Raw genomic sequence first — 18,280 nt, forward strand, 5'->3', positions numbered from 1 at the left:
GGTTGTAACACCAGTTCCCTTGGCATAGTCAAGCCCCTCCTCCTCAGAAAGCATGAGACACTCCACACTCAAGGTCAAGAGTGACAAAACACTTGAAGTGCATTTTCACTTTTATTTCAAAACTTTAGACAAGTTACTTTAGTATATAAATTCAATTTTTTCCTCTTACAGAATATAAAGATAATTCCCTCATTACTTCAGTATAAAGTGTTTTACAAGCTTGAAGACAATTGCATAAGTGTTTCTCATACAGGATATCAGAAATAAAGCAGTCTTTCTACACACATTCAGACAGGTGACTATCTCAGAAACAGCATAGCAGTTTAGTCAAATACAAGTGAACACGTGACACTATAGTTGTGAAAGTTCAAGTAAGGCCAAGTCAGTAAACATTGTTAAGTCATTGCAAATAATAGTGGAAAGGTTTGTGAGACATTGAAGGGGTGGATGGTTTCATAGTATAATACTCTTAAATCAAGGATTCAAAGGGATTTAGCTAGAAGACAAGTGAGTTCTTAAATGCTATAAAGCATATGCAAAGACCAAGCAGTGTACTGGTGTTAGTGGAGACTTCATGCCTGTTCATCCTCAGCATGCTAAGACAAACTACAACCTCTTAAAACCAAGCATAAGAACCACTAATATTTGAGGAGATGCTTTTAAAATTCAAGTATGTCTTATTTTGGATGGTGTGTAGTTTTTATCTATTACTTCATCTTGTAAGAACATGTGAAGACAACGCTCATTCTGTGCCAGTGGGTGGCCTGCAACCCTGGAGAGGAAAAAAACAAGCATTAGTGTGAACCAATTGAGCCTACTTGCAGCTATCCTGCAGATCAAGGTTTTGTACCAATAACCTATTGTTCTGCACTTGGGCATAGATCCCACTTTCACTTCACCGTTGGCAACTAGAACGCTTTCTAGCAGCAAGATTTATCACACTTCTCTAGATGAAGGTAGTCCATAGGAAGTCTGAGCTACCTCTGATCCCTTGGAAGCATGTTACATCATCTGTCACCTGCAATTGATGGGTCTATCCAAGTAAGTGCTCATTCTAGCATTAGGAAATCTAGAGCTAAGAAAGGCAAGAGGATTTTTTTGAAAAAAGTCTTAACACCTTTGTCACGGGACACCCTTCTAAAAGCCACTTATCCCCTCAGTTGTCAGCGTCATGAGCAGCAGCTTGTCCCGGCAGAGCTGAAGCCTGGCTCCAGCAGGGGGTGCAAAGGATTCCCGAAGGCTCGGGCACTGCTCCAGACAGAGACTCCCCGGCGTCAGTGTCTGGCCTGTATGGGCAGCACTGCACACAGACAGGGGGTACTGGCCCTTCTGCTCACTGCACATGTGGTAGCCTGCAAACACAGGAGGCAGAGCCTGCCTGTTCTAGGGGACACCAGCATCTCTACTGTTGATTTAATTTAAGCTGAAAACCCATCCTTTTAACAGTAAAGGAGCTGAACTTGAATGAGGAGACACTCACAAACTTGGAAGAAAATCTCAAGGTACTGCACTTGAACCTTTAAAATACTATGCAGACTCCTGTGTAGGTAAAAATCCAGAAAAATCAGACAACTGAAAGTTCATCATTTATGGACAAGAATACTTAATGCAGTTTGGTTTGAAAAAACCACATCCAGTTAGGATGTTCAGACTTCTTCCTTTAGGAGAGAAAGTCCTCCACCATCCCCAGGGCAGCTTGTGTAAGCCTTGTGGCCTCTGAATCTGTCAGAACAGTCCTATTCATAAGGGAAGGCAGCTGGTTGAACACGTGCAATACATATTCAGCTCCAATGGCTCAGCACCACTTCCAAGCACCTCTGTGCATCTTCTCCAAATTTATCTATTAAGTGTTTCTTTCACCACAGAACATACTCACTTGGCACTGAGGAAGCTATAATGAGGAAGCTGAGCTCTCCTATTCAGCATTGATGGATTATTTCAAGTGCAGTTATAAAATGTATCAATCTTGCCAGGTTCTAGTAAAAGGCCAGCAGTCTCAAGCACTAGCTTACAAGGATGACAGTCTAGAGTAACTGGTTTGAGTTTCTTACTCCATTAGAATGATGGGCACTATCATTTACTGGTGTTAAACTTCAAGGAAAAGATATATAGGAGAGGATGACACAGCAATAAATTTCTTCTTCAAGAAGGCCTGAAAATTTGTGGCTGAATTGCAAGACTAGATCTGATCTCTGATTCAGCTCTTGGTTTCACAGGAATACCTCACTCTGCATTGGCTTTCCCTCAATATTTTTCACCAAGATGACCCTTACATATAGCAGCTACTCCTTCAAGAATTTTCATGTATCTCAAAGTCAGGTTGGGGCAGACAAGAGTGTTGAGACACAAACACCCTTGTGAATGTCACTCTATATAGTATTGATGGTGGTGCCAGCAAACTGGCCCAAGAGAGCTGACTCAAGCTGCACTGCTGTGATTCAGATTTTACATCTAGAGGGACAAAACTTCTCAACAGCATCTATCTCACACTCCCAAGTATTAAGAACTAGTGTCAGTGCACCAAGATTTTTCTTTGTTCCAGTGGTATCAGTTATCTGAGAGACTCTTTAATTCCAGAAGCAAAGATCAGCTTTGATTGGGCAATGATGTGAATGTACAGTGCAAAGGACCTTCAGGTCAAAGTTCACTAGTGCCCAGCGTATTTGGCAGAAGCCTTAAAGCTTCTACGTGGTTCAAAACTTTAGTAACATTTATTTAATGAGTTGGTCATGCCATCAGAATATACCAATGAATTAAACTGCTATGATTTGTGCCTGGAAAGCCTTATTCCAGATGTACTCAACACTGCCACTACATCAGTATCTACATTAATCTCCTTTTATGTTTCAAAGGAGGAAAAATTAACCAAGAAGTTTTACACTTCCACAAAATCAATTTATCACTTGCAGTAGGACTGAAAAATGGAAACTGATACACTGGCTATTCCATTTCTGTCAGCTATATGGAGCTTTTCAGAGAGTCAGGATGAGTGTTTCACATCAGCTGCTTCCATGTACATTGCTAGACTCAGCATACAAAGCTTCCAGTAAGTGCACTTTTTCTCCATTTAAGATAGAGTTCCAAGTCTGCATGGATAAAGGCTGTACTTTATAGTCATGACTGCCTTGATTTTACAGCATTAAAAAAACCCAAACACATTCCATCTTACTACTGGATGCCTTGGAAGTTCATTCCACTTGTCTTTGAACAACAAAAAGAGCAGTCTGAAGCACTTTACCTGTTCAGAACCATTAGCAATACTTCTAAAATGAGTTAAGAAGCAACGATGTGAAGAAAAATTTCAGAGATTTCACGTGGTCACACTTATTTGTACAGGACAGACAGTTTCAGTGAACCAGTCCCTTGCAACTCCAAGACACGTGCCTGACCTGAGGGTAACTGACAAAGCACCTTTTCCTAAGCTCTGGTTAGCTCATAGGCATCCTCTGTTCCTGTAAACAGCATTACTATTGAACAAGAATAGAATGCCAGGGGAACTGACAGGCTTGAACTCCCCGAGGGATGCTCCCATATCCAGTTGGTCGGAACAGCAGTGACTCCAGGGACCAGAAGAGTTGGTTAACTGACAACACTCCTTACCCACTGTTTGGATCCACACTGTTAAAAAGATTGAACCAGCTATTCAGGTCAGTGTACAGACAGTGGTTAGTAGTGTCAGATGGTGGAAAAAGAATCATAAGACTTTGTTACCATAATTTCTGCTCACCCTTTGAAATGCAGGGACAAAATCCAAAGTGTCTATTTCAAACTATGTGTGCATAACTCAAGTAGTGTTTTTACTTCAGAATCTTCAAAAAGATTCTCAGGATGGTTAGAGAAAATATGCACACAACCTGATAATACCTCGCATCTGCAATCAAAGTAAACTGCTGTAAGCCCACTGTAAGCTCTACTGTCCACCCAGTTGGAAGATAACTTTCCAGAAATTATAAAGTAGAATTATTTTGAACACTATAATTTTAGTAGCAATTTGCATAAATTAACAACAACAGGAATTTCAGCTGTTCAGGTAAGCACTAAGATATCCAAACTAAACATGGGATGAGTACTGTTAGTACATCCTGCTGTAAGATTATGTGCAAGTTAATATTCTGAACCCAGTGCACCCTTAGGAGCATTAGTAGCTTCAATTCAATTTTCCAGGGCTGAGCTCCAGGTTTGTCTCTAAGTAACTAGATCGAACACTTACTTGTTTATGAATTGTTCAAGAGCCTGCTTCCTTTCTTCTATAAAGGAATCATCAAATATACCATCATCTCCTCGGAAGGGGAGCTGACGGAGAAGAGCTTTTCCTGGTAGAGGTGGTACCACAACCTGAAAGATTTACAGAAGTGTCCTTAAGTGCAGCCTGTAAGCAAGTTCATCCACCTCTTCCTCCTAAAAGACCCAACTCACCAATCACATTCCTAGTGAAGTACTAAACCATGAGCAGAGATTAACAGTCCCTGCCCACACAAGTAAGCTGAAATCAAGTAGTTTATCTCTGAATTAACTCAAAACTATTAGAAGAAAAAGCCTCTGGCATTGCAGCATTGAGGCTTGATAAAAAGACTGACACAATTGTTTATTTCTGGGCATTTTCAGCCACAGTATCTGCTTTATATGATACAGGCTTTATAACAGCATGAAACATTTCAGCATCATGACTCTTTGTATATCTATGAAGACTTGTATTTACTTTTCACTTTACTCACCTTGCTTTCTCTTTCTAGTTCATTCCTTAGCCATTCAAAGTCACTATATCTTCTTCTGACTGTAGATTCTTTCAGTTTGAAGATAGGTAGATTTGTCTGAAAACCAGAACACGAGCTATTGATTAGACAAGTTTTGATAAGCAGAAGCAAGAGCCAAGCTGTTAAGTTACACATTAATTCCATTTAAGCAACAACAGCAGTATTGAGAAACACTCAAGATACAGAAATAGAGATAAGGTTCTAAGGTAGATGAGTAAGCTGTGCCTCATAGCTATGAGCCTCATTTATATGGTATCCCAGTTACTGGCATTTTGTCATCATATCACCAAGCAGAATATCTGATTTGCTGGCCACTGGAGATGTTTCTAAGGTTGCAGAAGCATCTGCTCTTCTTACTGTCTCAGAAGCCAGATTCCCAATATATACAAAATTGGGGATGGAGAGGGAAGGGGGAAGAAACTCATATTCCACACAAGTTTCTCTTACTGTATTCAAGGTAATGTTTCAAATATCAGCACAGAACATTAACCAAACTTCCTGTACTCTTCTACTTCCTTATACAACACGGCCTCCAACATCTTCAAAAGCAAAACCTTTAAGTCTTACAGTGAATCCAGGACTGTGATGAAATTTGATAGCACAGGCTGCCAACTTCGGGTAGCTGCAAAAAGCCAACAAGGCTAAGATGCACTACAACATTCAGTGCTGAGGTGATCAGACTGTTAGACTACATTCAGAGTTAAAGCAAGCAGTGCATGATTAGGGACGGCTTTGCTGAACAAGGCTAGGAAGCAGCATCCAAACCTAACACCCTTGAAAGGGACATCATATGGGAACAAGGTTATAATGCTGCACAAGATCATGTGAAATACACAGGCAGCCTGCTACAAGTAGTTATACTAACTTGTGTGAGAGCCTGCATTACTTCTGTTCATTCTCAGGGTGCAGCCTTATCCCACTTTTGCAATCCAACTCACATGTTATTTTAAAAGTAGACACTGAGAGAGTCCTCTGCTAATGACATCCTGGCTAGAACACTGCAAAATTGTTTCTAGGAGTGACGACCTCTTAAAAGTAAGACTACGAGCCTGCAATTACCATACCCAACCAGAAGTCACAGAATAATGCCTGCTGTTGTCAGACTTAAAATTCACCAACAGTCATCATACACTTTCAAAGAAGACTCTCAAGGAACACCCTGGGAAGCTGATGTTCACTTGGGACAGTTACTTCTAGCTTTCCTGATGGCAGATGCACAGTAGTAATTCTCAGCTACAGCCTTTTAATTTTTGTTGTTTTGGTTTTTATCTTGTAGGCCATCTAACTCAGGATCTGCCCACTGTTTGAGGATATACCCCTGAACAATACCATTTGTAGCATGTTATGCTTAGGCTATCACAACTGAATAGTTTTGGCTGCTCAAAACAGGTTTAATTGCAGAGATATTTTCCTGCACTGGGCAGGTCCATGACTATGGGTCATTGTATTGCTGCCAGCCAGTACCAGATGTCACACAAAAGTACTTGATAAGTTAGTTGTGTACTTTCACATTATGCAAGCTAGTTCATAATTTACAAGTAATAAAGTATAGAACAATATTTTGTTATGGTATCTTATTGCTAAATGTTTAAAAGCATTCAAGTTCTCTTTCCCAGGTAAAATATTGCTCATTGTGCTAGTGACTAATAATAAAATCGCATTTAAGACTTATGTCAGAAGCCAGGCTTTAGAAATAAACACTCTTGTCTCAATGGTAAGAATACTCTACTCAAGAGTGAATACAGCTGGGTTCCCCAGAGTGCATGAAGGAGATTCCCAGAAATTAAGTACTGGATTAGTTTCCTCTGCTTTCAGCTATTGTTTTTTAACCAAGTTCACCATTACACATTACAACATCAACTCTTTGTCAGTGTCCCAGGCAGAAAGTCCTTTAAAATATTGAACATACAGGTTCTCACCTGCAGAAAATATTCATTTCTCCTCTCAAGTGACTAACAAAGGGATTAGAACTAGATAAAAGCAAAAAAAACCCTGGAGTTCCCAGGTCTCCAGGAACTCTTTTCATGCTTCTAGGCTTGAAGTCTATAAAGTTAATCTCTAAAAGACGTATCATACTTACAGGTACAATGTGGGGGTAGAAGTGTCAATTGAGCTCACTTTACCTTCTACATTCCCTTTTGAACTTTTGACATGCTCGCTCAACACGCAAGTTGGAGAAAAGAATAGAGTTCTTTGGTTTCCTTGTGAGTTGAAAAATCTCAAATTTTGATCATAAGTACCTTTTCAGATTGAAAAGAATGTCAAAAGGCATCAACTAAATTAGGTTTCTTGCAAGTTACAACTTGACAACTATATTCTAAAACAAAGTACATGTTTGCTGTCCTTTGGTCTAGATATGAACTAGAGTTATCTGTTGGATCAATTTCTAAACCTCATGTTTCTTTAAGCCCAGAAACTGCAGAATTCTCCTTCCTCTAAAATTAAATACTGATAGAGCAGTGTTCCTAAGGTAAGCAGCTGTTAGGAAGGATCTATTTAAAAATGCAATTTGAGTGTCCTCTTTTATACTGCTTAACCTATTTACACCTTAGGTCCCTATTTTTAATTCAAGCGATATTCACATCTGAAGTTACTGCATGTGTCTTTGCCACTAAGGGTTATTGCCCTGTTTGAGCAGACCACCCTTTTCTTCAGTAAGATGGGCTTCTGCATGCCCTACTGCCTTCATCTCCCATGGACAGACAGTTTTCATTAAGCAAGTCAGACACCTCCTGAAGCATGGGCTTTCACTGAACAAGAATGAAGGAGACAATCCTGAAGAGTCAACAGAAACTTTCATTTTCTATTAAATTGTCATTTCAAGACCATGCAGGCTATCAAAAATGTTATTCTCTCCTTGACATATTATGTTGAATTATCCTTGTTTAGTCACTAAAGTGTCACCAGCTATTCTGAGCACTTTCAGGGCTTTGGTTGTCTGCTAAAACAGCGACAAAAGTAAGGCACAAAACTTGAAGGCAGGTTAGTTTCATTTTTATGAGCATTTGTGCCCATGCTCATTCAGCATTATAATGTCAACTTTCTGGCCTGCTGAGCTGCTAAGTCTACTATCACAAAACTCATGACCCAGTTTGGAACAGCCGCTGGAGCACAGCTCATTCCTGTGATAATTTCGGCATCAATTCTTTCTTCCGTAGTGTAATAATGATACCATTTGTTGAAAAAAAAACCCAAACCAACAGTTTCCTTGTCCAAAACCATGCTGCTTAGCAGTTTGAATGCAAGCCCTCAACCTGAAAGGATTTTGCATCACCCAAGACATTAGACAACTGAAAGTCACTAGTCAGAACTGCAGATAAAGCATTGCTACAGAAGGACAAACAAACCAGTTCTGCAGAAGTCCCACACAGCCCAAAATCCTAAGCCATAGAAAGATACCAAGTCAAGACAGATTTTGTGTAGCACTGTCTCTTTATTTGGCTGTATGTAGACACCATTAGGCTTTCTCTGACAACTGTCAAGTAGCCTGTATTCTGCTGGGGCAGTTAATGGCCGGTCAATACACCAGAATAAATATTGTCAAAACTGGTGCCAAGTTACATTACATAATTAAACAACAGGTGACAAACTCAGCTCCTTAAGTCACTCCTGCATTTCTCCACTCAGATGCCAAACAAGTTTCTACAGTCATTTGGCTAGTGCTCAACAAACTAGAAATGGGAAGCAGTGGTTCCTTGCTAAGACTTCAGGCAAAATCTGTGTTCACAGTAAGCATGTTTCTTCAGCTTCATTTATGCCACCATCACATATTCAACTTTGAGTTCAACTCAAAGTTCAGGAGATTTTTAGTTTACCTCAGAAGCAAATGATAGTCCTAAGACAGCAGCTTCGATAACCAGGAAACAGCCTTCCAGGTCTTAATACAGTCACTCCCCAAGCTGTGCCCAGTTAGAAGCTGAAAAATTGTTTCTGTATGCAAGTGAAGAGAATTTCACAAGCAGAATGCAAGTAGTTTGAGACTAGTCATTACTGTCCATTCAGCTTCAGATACAGTCATCCAATGCAGCCATTCCAGTAAACAAATTATCTTAAATGCAGGAGGAAAATTTATTAGGAAAATTTATTACAGTAATTTATTAGTTTATAATTAGTTTAAATTAATAAAATAATTCTAAGTATTTTTAAGTCTTTGTTTTTAGACTAGCTTATCCACTGAGTGGAAAAACTCTTGCAAATAGTCAGACTGAAAATTTGTTTCCAGACATAAATGCAAATAGCATTTGGGTTCCTTCAAAGAGCATGTTGACACTCCACAAGATTGTATGACACTGCAGCCCAGTCCATCCATGTATAACAAGAACTAACTGCCCAGATGTTGTTGCTCAGCATAGTTGAGGTAAATTTGGTTAATTTCTTCACCTGCCACCATAACACTCAGCAGCAGCACTGCACTGCCCATCTCCCACTCCTAACAGACTGAGAGTAAAGCTGCACTGTTGCCACAGCACCTACTTCGGTGTCATCTTTTCAAGCAGGTTATGTAGCCTTGAGAGAACTCCATTTTCATTAAAATAGAGTGAAAAAGCACACAGCTCACTTTTGATAAAAGTTTGTGGCTTTGACTCTCAGAAGCGAAATTCAAGCATCTTGACTGTCTCATGCAAGCTGTAATCTTTGTCAAGAGCCTACACCCTCTGACTGCATTTACAGTCAAAGGGAGCTCTGGGGTATCACAGTAAGTAGCATTCAGGGTGGATAAAAAAAAGTATTATGATTTTCTTAAATAAGAGCCTGCTGTCCTTGAGTACAAGAAACTGGCTCCAGCAGCCCGCTGTTATTGCAGAAACCTTGCCAGCAGTTTGTTTCCTTCCCGACTCAACAGAAGCAGCTACCTCTCAATTTCCTACAATTATAAAAAGCAAGAAAGAAGAAAAACATGCTTTAACTTCAGTTTCTAGAAGTTTAGATTTTTGCTGGGATATTACTGAAGGAAAGCTTCTTTCCCCGCTGCAAAATGTCTACTGGAGATTGTTATTTTTCTGAGTTTCAGTCCTTTTCATCAAAACAGAGTTCTATCTCCCTTTTTCTCCACTTGGTGTCCAGATCTACTGAAGGCACGTCATATTAAAAAAAAGAAAAAAAAAAAAAGAAAAAAAAAAAAAGAAAAAAAAAAAAAAAAAAAAAAAAAAAAAAAAAAAAAAGAAAAAAAGTTAAGAGAACACTGAAAATTCTGACCATACAAGTTTTGAACAAAGCTGACTTAAACTATACAAAGAACTTTTGCACTTGCCACTCTGAGTACTGGAGATACGGAGCCAAGATGTTTTTTACCTTAAAGACTAAGGCAGTGAGATCCTAAGAGCAACACAACGACAGAGACTATCATAACCTTTGCCAAACCCAGTGCTTTGAGTCCAGAGTTGCGCTCTGAAAAATGAACATAAATACAGGGGATGCCTGTATTTTTGCCAAAACTCATGTATCATCTCCTGAACAAGTTCAACAACATCATAAACAGCTGAAGTACAGTGTACCACAGTCAAAGACTCTAAATAGGGTGAGTCAAGAAAAAGAGATTGATTAGTGATTCTTGATTCTTGAGGTTCCATGCTCAGATGCCAAAGATAAAAACTGAAGCCTGCATTGAGGACACATTTGGAAAAAGGCTTCTGCAATACCTAGACAGAACTAGTAACTATATCAGGATTAGCAAGTCAAAGCCTCCTGTGAAATACCAAATATTCATTTGAAATAGAAGTGATTGCTGCTTCTGCACAATTCAAGGTATAACAGCCATACGGCTCTGATTGGACCTACTGTCATGTTTTTACTCATTCCTCATTCGGAATGACTGAAAAGGGATCACATTAAGTTGATGCTTTAGCATCATTACTGACATCCATCAAGTACAGTCAAATGGGGCTAAAAAAATTCCAGTGAACTGCTGCAGTTGCTAAATTTTTATCAAAAATTTAGCTTCTGATAAGATTTGTGAGCTAGAGACTGTCTAGCATCCCTATACTTCAAATACGCAAGAAAAAAATCAGTAATTTAACTAGTTTAAAAGTGGATCTACTAAGTAGCAAAAAATTCTCTTCATATTTCCAGTTTTATTGGAGCAGTAACACTCTTAAGTAGCCACTAAAAGCTACAGAAAGGCTTCCAACTCCTGTTCACTAATCTGCAGCGTATCTTAACACTTACAGGGTGCTACATAGTTTTAGGCACATAGAATTATTCTCTAAAGCTTTATTTCCAGGTCTACAGGTGGCTTTGAACCACTTAATATATAGCTTCATTTTCTTCTGGATTTTAGAGTAAAGCTGGTATACACCAGCTTATAGTTATACTTTCAAATAGGCTTCGTGGCCAACATAAACTCTACTGTCATATGGGAGAATCTTCTGGGGCATAACAGAGATTTTGAATTGGATTCTCAAAAAATAACCACAGAAGGAACATTTCATGGACCTGTCTTCAGCTGGTAAAACACTTGTTTTTATACCTTGACTAGAATGTATTGGCTTCTCCATCCGTTTTACATTAGAAGCTAAAGCAACAACAGCAACTTCAGACCCTTCACTCAGTGCTACAGCTTCACAGGGTATTGCATTATGTGCTTGTTAAAACAGCCTCCAGTAGTGCAACAGGCATTGCTTTACCAAACCAAAAAACTTTAAATAAAATACTTCCCTTACTGTTAGAAGACATAAACCCCTGCTGCATCATTTATTTCTCTGGATGAAAAGCAGCAGAGACCAGACTGCTCTAAAGTTCAAGCTGACACTTTTTCAGCAAGCCATCTAAAAATAAGCACATATCAAAACTCCCTGGCATCACATGCCTACCTGGATCACAGCCATCTGTCCTACAAAGATTAGTCATTGTTCCATTTGATTTGGTCTGTTCTGCGCTCTACTAGAGTGCAATCTTAAAACATGACAATCAAGGCCTGCACTGTATGCACTAAAATAAAAGGAGTGTAAGCCACCAGTTAAACTAATATACTAATAAGAATATACAGAGACTTGGTTATTTTATTTACACAGTAACAGATATCAATGCCAAACTAGTTCACTACCTTTGGACCAGCCTCTTGAACCTAGTTTAATGACAAACCTCTACAGAAGAAAACAGTTGCTCAAGAGTAAATCTTCCCTTGCTTTGGAAGTTTCTTTCATCCAAGCCATTCTACTTCTCTGTCTCCCTAGTCAGTGTCCTTGGAAATTCTCAGCCTTGCAGTTATCCTTTTCTGAATTACTGCTTGAAGGCACAGTTAATGTTTGTGAGGGTGCAGTACCCAGGCTGTAGAACAGAAAAACAGACACCTGAATCACCTGCATTTTTACTCTTTGTAGGAGTCTGAAAACACGTGAATGGTAGCAGTGTCTAGAATGGGTTTTAAAAGCATAATTTACTACAGTTAGAGCAGACTTGCAGTGTTATGCAAGATTTGTAGTAGTAGAGAAATAGAGAATTACTGCTGATTATGCATCCGTAAACACATCCCCACTGAGTCAGTGTTTAGTCATGACTCCACCACAACCGTATAATGCTGAAGCCAACTACAGGAAGGGCAGATTTGATTCTTTTTGTGGTGGGGGAAGAATTGGCAGCTTCAAACCCTGCCAAACATGAAGGGCAGGACTTTTGGAACTGCTCAAGGACAAAACATTTCAAAAACACATTCAAGAGCACCTCTTTGCAAAACATGGCACAAGACAAGTGCTTTCTGAGCACGTTTCACTTTCAGTTCATTTTCTGTCTTACTCTAACTTGATCACACCAGTCAGACTTCAATCAGTTAATCACAAGTCAGACCACTATAAACATGCTGAAAGGTAAATACTGTATCCAAACTAGGTCTTGAAAAAATTGGTCAAGGGGAGAACAGCAACTCAAAAGCAACTCGAGTTTAGCATACTCAGATAAACTTCCCCAATGCTTTGAAAGCAATACTATTCTTAATACTGCAGGCACTTCACAGCCTGTGTATTAATTTCCTTCCCCACACTGAACCTATACAGTAGAGCACCCCTGCAGATCTACAGAAGTCTTTCTGCAGAAGATACAGGAAATCTGACTGGTGCTCTAAAGAGCACTGGTACCACCCAACTATTGCATTTCACAATGGAAGCACAGCAAGACATTCCCCTTCTACACCTCAAGACAAGCAATTGCACTAGGGATTATCAAAAAGCCAAGCTTTGCCTTAGTCCCAAATTTAATAATACTGATTAGATGCAAGAGGCCATTGAACATTAAAGAACAGAGCTAAGATGGCAAAGGATTTTAGTTTGGCTTTGGTTTGACAAAAAAGAACTCTTTAACTACTTGGACTAATAGCTCCTGTAACAGGTACTTTATTATACTAATATCAGTTTGAATATCAGTGACTTCTCTGCAAGTTCTCACTAATAATAAACAGCTGATTTAACCTTTCGGCCTAGGTGACAAACCCAACCAAAATGGGCAGCACAGAAGTCACTTTTACTTCTACAGAAACAAAACCAGATGAAATAGTGGTAACTGTTTCCAGATCACTGAATATTCTGAATTCGAAGGGATCCACAAGGATCACAAAGTCCAAGTGAATCTTAAGTGAACAGCCCTTACAGGGATTGAATCCACAAGTCCGGTGTTACTTGGCACCATGCTCTAACCAACTGAGCTATTCTCAGGGCTGCCAAAGGGATATTTCCCCAAGTAGCAAGTTCCTGGCTACCCATATGCTTTGTTGACAGTATTCTAACCAAAGTGCTTATCTCCTATGGTGCTGCCTTTACAATGGGTGTACGGCTGTGACGCAGCCACTGGATCAGAGTCAGCTTGTAAAGCTTAAGTCTTGTCTCCTTAAAGGATTTAACAACTGAAGCTATTGCACAGAATCTGCTTGAGCAAAGACCTTCCTTTTGACCCACTTATCAAGAAAACTATGTCTCAATTACAGTAGAAGACAAATGATACCTGGAACTTGACTGAGGACTAAATACATGCTGTAAGATGCTAATATGATAATTGTAATTTGTTCTAGGTTTGTTTCCTGGAATTCAGAGAGAGAACTGGCTTTTAATCCATAAATAGTAACTGGTATTCCCATGCCCTCATTCAGGAGTGCTGACTTGAACAAGACCATCCTGAAAAGGTTTAATAATAAGAAGATAAGAGCTAATAAAGACTTATGAGAAACAGCATGCAGGGGTATTTACACTGCGAACTTGACTTTTGGTTCACATTCTTTCTCAAGAGGTAAGGACAGTGAAGTAGTTTACTGTATTTGTTTAGCAGGCAGCCTAGTTGATTATGCGAGTTTTAAACACCACAACACAATCACCATATTGTGATCATCTAGATACCTTCAGACGAGATAAGTACTTTAGCACGTTTTATTTCGCTAGACTAAGCACTTAGAACTTGATATCCTACTGCATTATTCCCAGCCTAGCTCACCCTAAGCCTTCACACAAAAAGGACCCCTCACCTCAGAATGGTACAAACACACTGCCTGATGCTGCTGATGGAAAGCAAATTCTCAAGCACCCTGTCAAAAACATGACCCACGCAAATTTGCTATTTTAGCACAGCAGGTTGACATTTTCTATCACTTATTTCTGAACAAGATATTTGACTTTCACTGCTAGGCTGCACTGTATTGGCACACTGCCACATTGTGTGCCTTACAGTGGTTGCTACAGTGGAAAGCTTTCTGTCATCACCTTGTCCAGCTTTGCCAAGAACAGACTGTTATTTAATGCACAGACTCAGGCTCAGAAAGTCAATACTTTGGCCAACTATCCATCTGTGAAGTAAGCTGCCCAGCTAGAAGTGCTGCATAGGGTCTACCTGCAGCACTCAGGAGTCCTTAAATGCTTCTCAAAGCACCATGCATCTACCCCAACACACAGCCACCCTGCACAGAGACACCCACTGTGACAAACCCTCCTAAGTTTCAAAACACTTCTGCCCTGCTCACGCAGTAGAGAATTGCTGAGTAGTCCACCCAATACTTTAAAGTTCCCCATCAGGCCTTCCAACTTCCACCAGAACTTGATGAGTACAGCATTACAAGAACTAAAGCATGAAGTTGTTCCACTTGCTGCTTTCCAGACAACAGATATGCCTCAGCTGCAGTACCAGTAGAAAGCTTGCCAATAAAAGCCTTGGGGAAACTCTGCAGTATTTCATACACATATGTTTTGCAAGATACCTTTTATCAAAAATCAGTTCAAGAGTCTGCTAGCAAGTTCAGTCTTTCCAAAAAAACCCCAAAGTGAAGCTTTGAGATTCAGACAAAGATAGAATTACAGAGTCTGTAAACACCATGACAATGGTACAAGTGTAATTGTCTCAACGCAAACTTGAATTTCAGCGTCCTCTCTGACAATGTTTCTGGCTTAGAATGATCTCCAGCTGCAACATAAGACTGCTGTCCTTTAGCTTTCACCAGCATTTGGCAGCAGTTAAGCCATCCATTTCTGCACATTTAACATTTTACTGTTGGTGTTCCTTGAAGACACAGCTCTCCAGGTATGATACAGGTAACTCACACCATCTTCTCAGGTTTGCTCTACCCTTACTACCAGCGCTGCTGAGGGAAACTGCACATCAGCTGCTACTTTCTTACTTTCTGTGACCACAGTTGTCAAACCACAGAGACCAGCTGGTGACCACAGTCAGCCACTCCAACAAGCAGCTTATGGTACTAGGCCTATCTTTCACAAATACAATACCACAGCAATTCACATTTGAATTCTTCCTCTGTGCTGAAATTTGTGTATAAGCAACATGGTGTGTATTCAGCTGAGAAGGAGTTAATTGATACAAGTTTAGAGAGTGAATATAATTCTGCACGACTTGTATTACCTGCTCTGTAGCCTTCCAGCACATAGAGACATAAAACTCAGTTTTACAGTTTATGGTAGCTAAGAACTATGTGTACAGCAGTGCACAACTGGAAAGGGAAGGATCAAAGAGACCGTCCTGTATACCGGCACGCACAGATGCAGGCAAGGAGGGTGGAGGATGCAATGTTTACATAGCAGTCAGTCTGGGAGGATGAACAGAGGAAGGTCACAGTACTATCACAGCGAACATTTGTTCAAATAACTCTTGGTCTTCATTACAACAGGAATCCAGAATTTTCTACCCCAAACACCCTGTGGGCTAAGACTAACCTGTCTCAAAACCTGTTTTTCTGCTTCCCTTTCTGATGAAGAACTTCAATTGAGTATTTAAAAGAACTGTTATTTTTTAATCACAGGAAATTTGACCTAATTCCCAAGGCCATATTATGGCCAAGTCCTTTTTGGATCATCTTCCCTAGATCCAGGCATCCTAAATGCTCAGTCTCATGGAAAGAAACGTCATCAGGAACTTAAGGTGCAAATACTTTCCAGCAAGGTAGAATTACATCTTTCTTCTAAGTGGATTCCTAGGGTTCTGATAAGGGCAGTGCAATGCAACACAAATCTGCAAGTTCAGTTTGACCTTACACAGAGGCCAAACATAGGCTACATGCATGTTTATTCCTCCTGCCCCATTGACACATCCTGAAACACAGAAATAGCTAGTGAGCATGACAATTTATAAGCATCAGAAATAAAGAATTATTCTCCCTAGTAGCCTTAGATTTCAGGTCATTTTGCTTTTTCAAATAAGGTTACACTAAGCTGGGGACTTAGACCTTTTAAACCAGAAAATTCATGCCAGGTTAAGTCTTGTCTGGTTAATTTTAGTGACCAAGGCAGTAGCCCTCAGCTGTATCCTTCCCTGCTATGAAAAATTCATATTGCAGAGAATGTGTGCAGGGAGACAGTGAAGCCTCACCCTTTATTACTGACTGTAACAACTGACCAGGTTCAATCAGTTGTAACAGAGTAAAGCTGTACAAGGTAGGAGGCTCAACTGCAAACTATAAAACCCTCCCATCTATAAGTATTCAGCTTTCTCAACCCAGCTTATTTCTATTTCTTAATTCATTTTGGAAATGTAGACCTAAAAGGGTTCCCTGTCTCAAGGCCCTACCAGCCACAGGCAAGGACTGTGCTGTAGACATTGCATTTTTTGACCATTCCTCTGGGCCCTGTTTATGAAACTAGAAAGGCCAGGGAACTTCACACAGCTTTTTTCAAGCTCCAGACTGCTAGCCTTTGGGGCAAGTCACTCAACACAGCCCTTCCAGCCAGGAAGGATTCTAGTATTACTACGAAGAAGTATTTGACAGCAGCACATTGCAGAAACAGCCCTATTTATTAGGCACTACAGTTTTATTTCAGATACAAAAGAAAACAGGAGGCCCTCCCCCCTACACACGCACTTCATCACTTCAGCTGGCTCTGATCTAGCGCGTGTGCCCACTAGACTTATCTACACCTTCTCTATGTACTTTTTAAGGCCGCTGGAATCCTGAACTTGACCTCCTTCTCAGGGCAGATCCACCCATATTACTCCATCTCAGAGAGTGGAGAGTTTGCTCTCCTCTATTTATCTAGAGACAGAAAAGCAATTGCTCACAGTACAGCGATATTTCAGTCTGAGGGCAAGCTGTACACAGCACAGCCGAAAGAGCACTTGTCCTTTGGTTATCTGAACCGAGCTGCATCGCCTTAGCTACCAGAAGCCCGTCACAGAGCTATCAGCCCCAGGCTGAGGATGGAGAGTCCACTGCGGCTCTGCCACCGCTGCGCACCGCAGTAGCCGTGACACGGGTCCTGAAGGGCACGGGGCGGGAGCCCGCCACGACAGCCGCACCGACACGAGAGCCCGACAGCGCCGAGCCGGCTCCCGGGCCGGGCCGGGCCAGCGCTGCCTCACCTTGACGCGGATCTCGTAGGTGGTGAAGCGGCCGCGGCCCACCCCCACCGTCTGCGGGTTGCCCACGTCGATCTCCAGGAAGTTGCTGGGCGGCCCGTAGGCGTCGTTGAGGTTCTGCGGCTTGCTGATCAGCCGCCGAGTGTCCGCGATCGTCTCGGCCATGGCGGAGCGGGCGCCTTCTCCCCTGAGCCAGCGACCGAGCCCCGAGCGCCGCCGCCTCCGCCGCCCGCGCCGCCCGACCGCCCGGCCCGCGCCCAGCTGACTGCCCGGCAACGCGCACCCGCGCCCGCCACCAGCGCCCCAAGGCACGCTGGGTAATGTAGTTCTCGGGAGCCCACCGCTCGCTCTGGCCTGGCGCAGCCGCCCGCCTTCTGAACTACACGTCCCGGCGGGCGCTGGGGGCGCGGCGCGCTGGCCGGGAGCGCTGGTTTGTCGGGCGCGCCCGTCCCCTCGGCCGGGTGCGGGTAGCGGGGGCGGTGGGCTTGGGGGGTGGCTCGACTCTTCCCCCCCGATCCTCATCCTTCGGAAAATAAAAAGACTGCGTGGGAAATGCTGTATATGCAAGGTGTTATGCAAAAGGAATCAGGCTGCTGCAAACGTAGGCTGGTGGACGTGCCCACCAAAACCTTTGTCTTGAAAAGAAAGTCTTCGGTCACTGAACCAAGCTGCAGTCGAGGTGATGGTATTGTTTGCAGTAGCCTTAAACCTTTTAAAATTTACTGCACTTTTAACAAATGACACACACTTAATAA

General features: G+C 41.4%; 1 protein-coding gene across 1 annotated transcript; it reads right to left on the reverse strand.

The window, feature by feature from the left end:
- Nucleotides 1-98: 98 nt before the first annotated feature.
- Nucleotides 99-17,832, reverse strand: SNX3 (sorting nexin 3). Its single transcript, XM_063389754.1, has 4 exons — nucleotides 17,529-17,832; nucleotides 4,716-4,811; nucleotides 4,211-4,335; nucleotides 99-772 (listed from the first exon to the last, which is right to left on the reverse strand). The coding sequence occupies exons 1-4, from the start codon at nucleotides 17,688-17,690 to the stop codon at nucleotides 667-669; spliced, it is 489 nt and encodes a 162-aa protein (XP_063245824.1). The 5' UTR covers nucleotides 17,691-17,832; the 3' UTR covers nucleotides 99-666.
- Between the last annotated feature and the right edge of the window lie 448 nt (nucleotides 17,833-18,280).

This window comes from Prinia subflava, chromosome 2, assembly GCF_021018805.1.
Source record: "Prinia subflava isolate CZ2003 ecotype Zambia chromosome 2, Cam_Psub_1.2, whole genome shotgun sequence".
Lineage (NCBI taxonomy): Eukaryota > Metazoa > Chordata > Aves > Passeriformes > Cisticolidae > Prinia > Prinia subflava.